General features: G+C 46.0%; 1 protein-coding gene across 1 annotated transcript in view; it reads right to left on the reverse strand.

The window, feature by feature from the left end:
- Positions 1-265: 265 nt before the first annotated feature.
- KCNK9 (potassium two pore domain channel subfamily K member 9) overlaps positions 266-12,245 on the reverse strand; it is a 145,684-nt gene continuing 133,704 nt past the window's right edge. The window contains exon 2 of the mRNA XM_019528201.1: positions 266-2,202. Within this exon, the coding sequence (XP_019383746.1) occupies positions 1,361-2,202 (842 nt within the window). The 3' untranslated portion in view covers positions 266-1,360. The remainder of the gene's footprint in view (positions 2,203-12,245) is intronic.

Here is a 12,245-nt window from a genome sequence, read left to right on the forward strand (position 1 = left end):
TGGCTTCTCTTAGTGGTGCCATCATCCTTCACTCCACCTGGCTAATTTAGTCCAGTCCTAAAAGACTCGTTTAAAACACCAGAGCGCACTTGTTTCTTGCCCCCTACAGATAAATACATTATCTCTCGGCCTAGCAAAAAAACAAAACTAATTTTACTCTTGCAGGTTCCCAGTAGGCCAAAACACAAGATACTGTCCCTTGAATTCTTCCTGAGACCAACAAAGGCTTTCCATTATTTACAAATCAAAAGCATTGAAGAGACAATCATCTTTATATTTTTTTTTATTCAAAACAAGGAATGCCCTGTCACTATTATATAAGAAAAAAATATACATCCACCTATTTATACCCATCCTAATCCAAGCATTCCAAAAAATATAACTCCTATTCATGCAGATAGTTGCTGCACAATAAAATAAAATAATAGCCATAATAATAATAATAATAATAATAAATTGTATAAATAAGAGCAAAAATAACAAAATAGACACTCTATAGTTCCAACAATTTTCCGGGTTTTTGTTAAAAAAAAAAAAATCCACTTGAACAGCAAATTGTTGGAACAGTAGCGAATGGTGAAAGTAAAATGTAGTTAAATCAATAATATTATTTGCTTTTGATTATTAATTCCATTGCTAGTGTTTCTTGTGTTTTTATAATGCATACCAGTTTTACAAAGTGCATGCTTTATTTTTATTTTTTATTTTATTTTTTGTTACCTTTCAACTGGCAAGCTAAAATGATCCCATCTTTTCCTGCCTCTTTTTATGTTAATACAATCTAAAATCTAGCATTAAAAAATTTATCATGATACACCTGGTATATTAACTGCTTTTGGCGCATGCTGGACTTGGCAAAAACAAAACAAATTGGCTCCCCTTCCCCCCCCGCCGCCCGCCCCATTCCTTTGGAAGCAATCTAAAAGTTAAAAGCAGGCTGGAACACAATTGCTTCAAGGGGAAAAATTAATACCTGATGCTTTGAGTTTTTGTCACATGGCACTAGTTGTGGAATTGCACGCACACACATCCCGCACGCACGCACGCACGCACACAGCAACCTGCTTGTGAGGAAAAGAGTTTATTAGGTCAGGAGTGCCGCTGGCACGTGAAGGCTCCCAGCTTTGTGTGCAACTTTGGATTTGTACCCACTTTGCGTCACCTCGAATCCTCTGAAATCCACCGAGGGGGTAATGTAAGGCATACTTTGCTGGAACAGTAATAATCCATGCTTCATGCTCAAGAGGGGAGTCTCGGAGGAGGACTGGCTTTTTATACTCCCTTTGGCCTCGCTCCGTCTCACTCAAGGAACCAAAAAAGAACTGGGGGAAACAAGGAGAGCAAAAGAAGACCGATCGCTTTAAATGGACTTTCGCCTTTTCATCAGCCTGTGGTTATCTGTAAAGCTGTGCAACCCAGGTGAGATGGAGCTAACGGGAGATGGGAAAAGGCTGTTTTTTAATGTGCTTGGTGAGATCTCCTCTATCTTGTAAGAGATGGAGTGAAAGTACTGAGGGTTCAGCTTGGAGCTGAACGAATTTTGGTGGGACACCACCCGGCTGGTGTACTCATGGGACCTGTAACACATGCAGGAACAAACGGATTGAAGGTCTGTTACTTCGGCCTTGTACCGCGGCCGACCGTGCTGGGAGTCCTCTTGGATGTGGATAATCATGCTGTTGCGGTTCCCCGCCAGGGATGCCCGCTCCTCAGCATCCCGCCTCTCGTCCTCACTGTTCATGGTTAAGAACCTGAGAACAACCAGATTTAGAAATGCCCCAATGACTGTCAACCCCACAAGGATGTACATAAAGCTAAAAGCCACGTACAGCGGCTTCTTTTGAAGGGCCCCTTTGGTCTGCAGGGCCACATAGTCTCCAAACCCTATCGTAGTCAATGTTATAAAGCAGTAATAGTAAGCGTGAAAAAAGCTCCATTCCTCATATTGGGAAAAGGCTGCCGCTCCAATGCAGAGGGTTCCCATGCAGGAGAAGAAACCCACAGTGACCATGTTTTCCATGGAGACCTCCGTGCTCCTCATCCCGCAGCACTTTTTGATGCGTTTCAGGAGGTACTTGACAAAGGTGTTCATGCGCTCGCCCAGGCTCTGGAACATGACCAGTGTCAGTGGGATCCCCAGGACGGCGTAAAACATGCAGAAGGCCTTCCCTGCGTCAGTCCCTGGGGCGGCATGCCCATAACCTGAAGAAAGAAATGAAAAGAATAGAGAGTCAATGGGGAGTTATTCATGCCCTCTCGTTTTAGAGTTAGCGCAATCATAAGCAAAGAGAAAGTCAACCGCCTCATCAATCCCAAAGATTTTTCCCACCCAGAGCATTTGCCCAAATGGGCGCATGTAAATCCTCGGCTAATACCAGCATTCATGACCAGGCTTTAGAGAAGCAGATATTGCAGGGTGGGGGGGAGGGAGGGAAAGTATTGATGTAGGTAGAAAAGGAAAACCCAGGTGTTCATTTGCATGCAGAAAGGATCTAGTGAAGGACTGGGGGATCTCTGCTGTTTTCCAGTTTAAAGAAAAGCGTGGTCTTGTCAGCACGTTCTCATGAGATGCCCATCTTTCCTCATATACTGTACAGGGACCTGACGTTCCAGTCTCGGGAGTTTGGAGTCTGGTCTGATGACCAGCTGTCTCTAAGTTGTCCCCAAATCCGTGATCCTCAGCTGGGGTTATGCGGAACCATAAGATCCTTTGAAGGGTGTTACAGCAAGTGCGAGGAGACAAGCAAATATGGGCAGGCTCAGGCTCTCCCTGGTCCCCACCGCCTGGCCCCTCTGCAAAGAGGTAAGCACAGTAATTAATAAATTAGCTTTTGAAAGGGGGTGCTGCTCAATTCACAAAAGTTATGGAGGGAACTTTGAGTCTAACGAGGGGTGCCTTTTGAGTCTAAAAAGGTGGAGAACCAATGTCTTAAAAGGTAGATGTAGCCCCTAGTGCTCCATTCATTAGCTACAGAGCATGGGGGTTAGGCATACAGCCTCTGAATCAGAACTTCCTAGACCCTAAGGCTAGGGACAGACATTACACAGAAACTGGTTTAAACCTGCAACAGAACAGATGTTCAGTGCATATAAACCAGTTTGAAAATGGCTGAAACCAGTTTGAAATAAACCTGGTTGAACATAGTATCAGACTTACCTGATTTGGCTCAAACCGGTTTGTGCAATGTCTGTCCCAGACCTAAATGCTGGAGGCTACAGGTGAGAAAGGCACAGTGGAAAACACCCTGATCATACCCAATTTGCTCTCCCTTTCAGCATCCACTCCCTCCCACTGGGGGATTCAGCATACTGGGCAAGATGGATCGATTCTCTGTCCTTATCTAGACCTTTTCCCTGCCAATGGAGGACAAGCACAGGAGGGCTGGATAAAAGCCCCAGCTTGTAGATATTTATCCATGTTAAATTTAATCGAGTGTGGAATTTGCTCCAGTACAAAGGAATTGTGCAAGATAAATGCCCAACCTAAGCCTTCAAGTAAGACCTCATGTGGAACTTAGCTGGTTCATTGGTCATGTTCTGGATAATGTTTTTAACGGTTGCCCATCACCAGTCAAAACTGCAGCTTGAAGTTGATGTTTTCAGTGAGCTGGAAGTGCGATGGACACTGAATGCAATACAAGTAGCAGTTAGGCCCCTGTTGCAGAGGGTGGGAGTAAATTACCCTGCACTTGGCTACAGAAGCAAGCACCTATCAATGCACTTGGCTCAGCGCCCACTACTGAGTGCCAGGCACTTTGCAACAAAAAAAAGAAAAACTAAGCTAGAAAAAAAAGGGTTGGGAGGGAGGGGGTGGCAGGGAGCAACTATGTCCTCAAAAACTTAACAAGGCCTCCTCCCTTAACTTCCTTCCTTAAACTGCTGGATGCCGGCAGCAGGACAAGGATAGAAAAACAGTTCTGCTAGAAAACAGAAACAAGTTATTGTTAAGATTATAGAACAGATAATTTGCTATAATTAATTGCAAATCCACCTGTTGCATCAGGCCAGGTTGTCAGTTTAGTACAAAAAGCAGCTTCCAAATTACCTGGGGGACAAGCGTCTCCCAAAGATGGATGTTGGATTTGTTCCACCTGATTGTCCCTCAGTAAAGGCTGTAATTGCCTCTCATTACTAAGATCAGCTTTTGAACTACAGGGGTGTTAATTAAACCAGGGACATCTTCCTATTTTATAGCTTTAGTTACAGCTGATAAAGAGGAGGAGCGCTGCAGAAAATGTGATATTCCAGATGGTTACAGAGATGGCAGTTGGTAGAAACAGCTTTCACTTCGGGCTCTAAAGAAAATGTTTAGGGCCGAGAAAAGATTTCCTTTGAAATCATCGTGTCCCACTCATTAAGGATCCTTGGAGACTGTTTAGGAAGATTATAACACCTTAATATTATACACTGACATACTTCATCCAAGTTTCTCAAAGCACTCCGTAGATCTCGTAATTCTTTCAGCCACACAAGACTCATGGGAGGTAGGTAAATATTAGTAACTTCATTTTATAGGTAGGCAAATGTAGATACTGGGAGACTGTGACTTTTCACCGGGTCACATCGCTGGAAACAGAAGTGAGGGATTCTGACTTCTAATCTATCACTTCCCCATTAGGCCATAGCCGCTTCCTCACTGCGTCAGATCATATAAGCTATAGTATAATGTAGTGTGATAACAAACATGTCGGACAGACAGGGCTTTATTTATCCAATTGTAATGAGACCTTAAAAACAGATGTTATCGTAAGGAATCCACATGAGGCATTTCTGTAGCGTAGACAATAATCTGGACAGTATGTAGCATTGTGGCCCTGATCACGGGGACCTCGTTAAGTGCATTAAGGAAAGATGAAGCTCTCTTTTCCAGCACTGATGCAGTCAATCCATAACCAAAAGGTGGAGCAGGTGAATGGCAAACTGGGACATTTACATTCCTGGAGCCTTAATTGTGCAGGTTCAAAATTTCAAGCTGCCCTCCCCACCAGGATTGGAAGAGAAGTTACTGTTTGCCAAGAAGAAAGAGGAGGAAAGATAATTTTTCTTACCTGTAAGCAGCGTTCTTTCAGTGGACAAGGTCAGGCTCCAAGCAGATAGCTTTTATTTATGTCAGGCCTGAATGGGCGCGAGTGACTGCTTCAGTAGCAGAGTTTGAATTTCAGTGCAGGGTGTTTGGGAACTCCTATTAAGTTCTCCAGCACCGTGCCACTGCATTTTGGCAGGATACTAAGAAAAGAACTTACAAGCTGGGAGGTGAGAGAGACTCGATCGAAACGACATTGGATATGAAACTGGAACAAAACTGGTTTAAAGGAGTCAGATGGTATTGAGCTTAGATCTGTTTCAGCATCCTGTGGCGAAGAGGAAGGGACAAAAGTCAGGACAACGACACTAGGACCGTGATATTAAGAATGCATCCACTTAAGCTAAGGGCTGGAGGCCTGGATGAAACCCAGGGAATTAAGGTGTTCATGAGAAAGCAGGAAATAGCCGTAAATGTGAAACGATCCCTACATCAGGGAGTGCAAGGTGTGCAAAGAGGAAAATGCCTCCTCCTGACATAAGGCACGTTCTGCTTATTTTACATGTGGGTAGGTTCGCTTTGCCAGTGGGATGAGCAGATCTCAGAACAAAAAGGTTTCTGTACAAGAATCCTGGGCTGCTTCCCCCGACACATCCACGAGCAAGCAACGTTACAAGTGTTTACAGCTTGTTTACAGCTCTTCGCTCTAGCTTGGGTATGTGAAGCCATAACTTGGAGGACGATCAATACAACCAGGAAGCTTCCTGTGCTTCTAATACCCAGCTTGGTTGTTGCTGCAGGAAGCTAGGACCAGGGCAGCAGCAGGCCAATTTCTCTGAGCTGGGGAACTGGACAACAAAGGCGTGAGACGTGGCTAGATGGAGCACAGATTCACGCAGAAGTTTCGGGGCTAGAAGGGACCTCGTGGGATTATCAGGTCCAGCCCCCACCCGCTCTGGGCAGGAAACACTGCTGGGGTCAAGTAACCCCAGCAAGGTGTGCATCCAGTCTCTTTTTGAAGATCGCCAAGGGACTCTATTCCAGGTCACAAGAACCATGAAGTTTTTCCTTATATCCAGTTGGAAACCTCCTTCCAGGAGTTTATGACCATTGCTCCTGGTTTTCCCCTGGGCCGCTTTGGTGAATAGTTGTTTGCCTAGCTCCTGATGCTCTCCCCGATATATTTGTCAGCTGCCCCCAAATCCCTCCAAAGCATGGGCGACTGGTGCCTCCTGAGTCTGGGGGGGGGCACCCAATGGGGGGGGTGTCGCCCAGCCAGCAACTGCTGACCAGGGGGAGGGGGGCGGTCTCCAGCAGCCAATCGCCAAGCTAGTGGCAAAACCAAAAATGCATTTCCAGCAGCACTTCCAGTTTCACAGCTGGCGCTTCCAGGAGGTGCACGGCTGATGTCAGGGGGTGCACATGCACCCACATGCACCCCCTACACATCGCCAATGCCCCAAAGTCTTCTCTTTTCTAGACTGAACAGTCCCATATCTGTCAGCCTTTCCTCGTATGGCTTGCTTTTCAGGCCTCTAATCATACAGGTGGCTCGTCTCTGGACTCTCTCGAGCTCCTCCACATCCTTCTTGAAGTGCAGTGCCGAGAACTGGGTGCAGTACCCCAGTTGTGGCCAAACTAATGCCGAGTAGAGCGGGAGAATATGAAGAACATGAGTAATGATGATCACACCACACTCCCTGTTATGGAGAAGGGCAAAAAACCCCACAGTCCACACCAATCTGATCATGGTGTACAATTCTTTCTTGACCCCAAATATGGCAATTGGTCTGACCGTGAGTGGAGGGGCAAGAGCCTCTAGCCAAAAATCTCTGGGTTTAAGTCCCAGCATGAGCGCTCAAATTCCCCAGCCCTGGCTGCAGCCAACACCCACTACATCCAAAGTAAGGGGAAAAAAAAGAGAGAAGAACTGACACATGAGCAGCAATTTCTTTTCAGCCTCATGTAGAACTAGCGAAGTCCAATAGCATGGGAAATACCCACAGCTGAACTTTAGTATAGGTCAGGGGTGGCCAACCTGTGGCTCTGGAGCCACATGTGGCTCTTCAGAAGTTAATATGCATCTCCTTGAATCTTTGCACAAGCACACGGTGACCAGCTTCCATCCCTCCATTTGGAAGCTGGTCACCGTGTGCTTGTGCAAAGATTCAAGCAGATGCATATTAACTTCTGAAGAGCCGAATGTGGCTCCAGAGCCACAGGTTGGCCACCCCTGGCATAGGTGCTCCTGGATCATCCATAACCAATGTTTGTCCAGCCTTTGCTTGAACACCTCCAGTGAAGATGACTCCACAACTTCCCCAGGCATCTGTTCCACTGCCTCCCTGTTCTAACAGTGAAGAATTTTTTCCTGATATCTAATATAAACCTACTTTGCTGAAACTTCAAGCCACTGGTCCACATCCTACTCTCCGCAGCAAGAGAAGAGGTATTTTTCCTATATGGCAGCCCTTCAGATGTTTGAAGCCAGTATCATAACCCCTCTTCAGCATCTTTTTTGCAAACTGTACATACCAATTTCCTTCAGTCTCTCCTCATTTAACTTGCCTTCCAAGCCTGTTATCATTCTTGTCTGCACCTCTAAACTCTAACTTGTCCATGTCCTTTTCAAACTGTGGAGCCCAAAACTGCATGCAGAGTGCTAGATGAGGCCTACCAGTACTGAGTAGAGAGGCACTATCTTCTTCTGTATCCTTCACCTAATGCTACTATTGATGCATCTCAAAACCACATTCGCCTTTTGTGCAGCTACATCATACTGCAGACTCTTATTGAGTTTGTAATCCACCAAGATGCCCAGACCCTTCTCTGAATAACATAGGGAATGTCTATATGTGCTGCTAATTCGACTTAATAAACTCCAGCACAGTTTGTACCACAGTTTATTGCTTTTGGGCACCGCACTCACACATGCATCCAGGACTACAGCACACCGAGCCAGGTCAGAGCAGCCCTGGTTGGTCGGGAGCCTGGGGAGGTCAGCCTGCCAGGCTGGGGCTGCTCCAACCTGGCTCAATATGGTATAGAGGGGCTGGCTGGGGCATGAAGGTGCTTTAGTGTGGAGCTAGCAGGCTGACCTGCTAGCAGTGGGTTGGTGCTTTTGTGCCCCAACCCCCTAACCATTTCTGTTGCCCTCTCACCAACAGAGGAAGCCCACATCCTTCCTATAGTGGGGGGCTCAAAACTGAACACAGTACTCCAGATGTGGCTTCACCAGTGCTGAATAGAGGGGAAGAATCACTTCCCTTGATCTGCTGGCAGTGCTCCTACCAGTGCATCCTAGTATGCCATTAGCCTTCTTCACAACAAGGGCACACTGTTGTCTCATATGCAGCTTACTGTCCACTGTAACCCCCAGGTCCTTTTCTGCAGAGCTGCTGCTTAGCCAATTGGTCCCCAGCCTGCCCCGGTGCATGGGATTGTTCTGTCCTAAGCGCAGGACTTTGTACTTGTCCTTGTTGAACCTCATGAGATTCCTTTCGACCCAATCCTCCACTTGGTCTAGGTCTCTCTGAATCCTAGCCCTACCCTCGAGTGTATCTACTACTCCCGCACCCACACACACACCCAGCTTGGTGTCATCCATAGATTTGCTGAGAGTGCACTCCATGCCATTTTCCAGGTCATTAATGAAGATATTGAACAAAACCGGCCCCAGGAATGGCCCCTGGGGCACGCCACATGAGACCGGCTGCCAACTAGACATCAAGCCATGGATTACTATTCTTTGAGCCTGACAAACCAGCCACTTTCCTATGCACCTTATAATCCATTCATCCAGCCCTTACTTTCTTAGCATGCTTGCAAGAATGTTTTGTGTACCAAAAGCCTTGCTAAAGTCAAGGTAAACCACATCCACTGGTCTTCCTGCATCCACAGAGCCAGTCGCCTCATCACAGAAGGCAATCAGGTTGGTCAGGCATGACTTGCCCTTGGTGAATCCATGTTGACTGCTCCTAATCATCCTTTTTCTCCTCCAAGTGCTTAGAAATGGATTCCTAGAGGACCTGCTCCATGATTTTACCAGAGACTAAGGTAAGGCTGACGGGTCTGTAGTTCCCTGGGTCCTCCTTTTTCCCTTTCTTAAAGGTGTCCACCATATTTGCCCTTTTCCAGTCATCCAGGACCTCTCCCAACTGCCATGAACTTTCAGAGATAATGGCCAGCGGCTCTGCAATCACATCTGCCAACTCCCTCAGCACCCTAAATGTATTGCATCTGGTCCCTCCTCCCCAAACTGTGCTACCACGTGCAGCAGTCTGGGGGCTGACCTTGCCTGTGAAGACTGAGGCAAAAAAAGAAATTTGAGTACTTTTCAGTCTTTTCCGCATAATCTGTCACTAGGTTGCCTCCTCCCTTCAGTGAAGGACCCACACATTTCCCTGATCTTCTTCTTCCTGAAAGACAGCAAGGAATTATAAAATCCCAGGACCTCTCAACAGACAATTGAGTGTCATTGCAATTACGCGCCTTGTCACCTGGACTAAGTCTGTCAATGATAATAGGAGCGATAAATTAAAAGCAAGAAGTCCTAAATACCCTCTAGTATGTTGTGCCAGCACTGTGGCCATCTCATTTAGACACTAAGCAGTTTATAGCAATCTGCATTTGTATACAGGGCCCTATTCTGTCAGCACTTTGGGACAGGATCTGTCTGCGTTCTGTGCCATGATACCGGGCCAAGCACGTGTGCGGTGCTTAATGATTCATCATTATAAAACAAATATTCCAGCAAGAAGCTATTTGGTCTTTGTAATCAACATTAAATCTGTTTTATAGCTTCAGCCCTGCAAGTGCTTGCTCATATTTGAATTAAATTTGCAGACTCTTTTGAGATGTCAGGAGTCCTGAAGCAACAAAACTCTCAGTATTATTCATGGGAGAAAGCCGTCTTCATCCATTCATCCCACCCCCACAACCCTCCTCTGACGAGTAGCATGGGTATTTTTCCCCTCTTTCTTTTATGTATCATTCACTCTAGTGATGGACACTTGGCAGCTCTCACTAGGCCCGTCTCCTGCTTGACAAGAGCATGCAGAAAAAAAATGAACTGTGCCAGCCCCATGACTCAACCCTTTCTTACGCATTCTGGCCGCAGCTCTGTACAGCAGATAATGAAAAGGGAATAATGGCACCTGCAACTCAGACAGGCAGGCATAATTCAGATAAAAACTTGGCTGATGTCACATGCTCACTTAAGAGGCTTATCTACGTCAGGGAAAGCGCCACAGAGAATAACTGTCTCTTATCTGGATTCAATGCCTGCACTTTGAATGAGAAAGAGAAGAAACTACACCATTTTGGCCGTAAAGATAAAATGGGTATAAGGCTGAGTCTGGTAACGGAGCGATGCAGCCTCTTGGTTCTGCTACCGCCTGACTGTGGTTGTGACCAAAAGCCTTCCCATCTGGCTCAGATCCAGAAGCAAAAAGAAAAACTTTGTCGCAACTGGTAGCTGCACCAGGGATGCCAAAGCCTGAATGAGCCACACGGGCAATTCTCTTCTTGTTCCAGGAGGTGAACCCTTCACTTTGGAGGGATACTAGCAGGGGTTGTGCATGGAAGTTTGCTCTCCTGTTATCCATGCTACACCCTTCCTTTGGACAGATTTGAGACCATTGCCCTGCCAACCAGGCTCTCCCCTTGGGTGCTAAGTTTCACAAAGGAAAATAAGGACTAGGCCCCAGCCAAAAGCAGCACTACAAACTGTTACAAACACAAGAACCTCAGAGATATGGTGGACAGATGCAAGAGGCAGACTCATAATGAGACTTAACCAGAAGCTGATTCTGGTTATTAAGGCACGTTCCTGAATAAAAAGGGGCTTGCCACTCTTTTTCCCAGGCAGATTTTCAACAGAGAAATCAATTTATTCCACCATGTTATCATCGGCTGTCATGCTGCCTCAAGCTGGGCTCTAATTAGATCTCTTAAAAAAAGATTGGGCCTGATTGTTAATTGGATGGGAGACCTCCAAGGAAATCCCCCTCCCGCCATAGTTACAAAAAGAGGCGCTCTGATGGCATGACACAACATGGTGCTAGGGAGCACCGTGTTCCTGGACGTCCCCAACTTCTGTATAAGGATTTGATCACTTGCCTTTAATTTAATAGACTATGCCAGTGTCTGCAAGACCAAGGTCTTCGTTCCAGTTCCTGGCTACCTTCCTACTTAGATGATAATACTCTGCTCATTGAAATTCCTGCTTATAATTTTAGTTGTATTTTTCCCTTCCTATCCAAAACTGCTGCATAGCATTTCTAGCCATATTAAACAGCTGTCATGTTCTACCCCAGATGTGGTTGCATTTCAAAGATAGTTGAAAAGACATCTAACCCAACTAAAATATTCAGCTGCCTATAGAAAGCATGTTAGCAATTCAAACTCTCATCAGAAAAGCAGCAGATCTTTCAGGCCCCATGTAATCCTGGTCCAACTAAAGGAAAGATAATGTGTTAATATAATCATTCTCCCAGGCACTCAAGCACTTAATCTTGAGCTATTTTGGACTCCTTCCTCTTCTTTGTCTTATAAACCGAGTTATATCCAAAACTTGCTGCTTTTCCTTTCTGCATGTGCCCATGATTCAATTTTTTCTTTCCATCCCTGCAGCCAGGTTGAGTTCATGTTACTACAGTTCCCGCCACCTGGTATCCCACATCAACCCCTTGAGCTCATTAAAATGCAGCTACTAAAGACATGTCATAGCAACACAACACCATGGCTCGCTGTTGCGTGATGAAACCATACAGCTGCAAAGACATGAATGTCACTGGTAGGAACCTATTTCAAGCCTAACCTCCATTTCAAGCCTAACCTCAAGAGTTGAAGATCAGGATACTAATGTCAGACCTGTACAAGCACCTTGTAGGAGGGAGTCTCAGACCACTGCTCCACTTTCCTGTTTCCACACAACCTACCTTCCCTTATAATCTTCTTGCTACCTCTGCTCTAATATTAGATTATGTCAACATTATAAACTCACTAGGGGGGACCAGAAGGGTTTGGGGGAGACGCTGTTTCCCCTAGCGCCCGCTGGCATAACAAGGAGTAATGGGCACAAGTTGTTGGAGAGGAGGTATAGATTGGACATCTGCAAAAACTACTTCACAGTTAGGGCGGCTAGGAGCTGGAACCAACTTCCAAGGGAAGTGGTGCTGGCCCCTACCCTGGGGGTCTTTAAGAAGAGGCTGGATGCCTA

Source organism: Gavialis gangeticus, unplaced genomic scaffold (genome assembly GCF_001723915.1).
Source record: "Gavialis gangeticus isolate Ggan-Ray unplaced genomic scaffold, GavGan_comp1, whole genome shotgun sequence".
In the NCBI taxonomy this organism is placed as follows: Eukaryota; Metazoa; Chordata; order Crocodylia; family Gavialidae; genus Gavialis; species Gavialis gangeticus.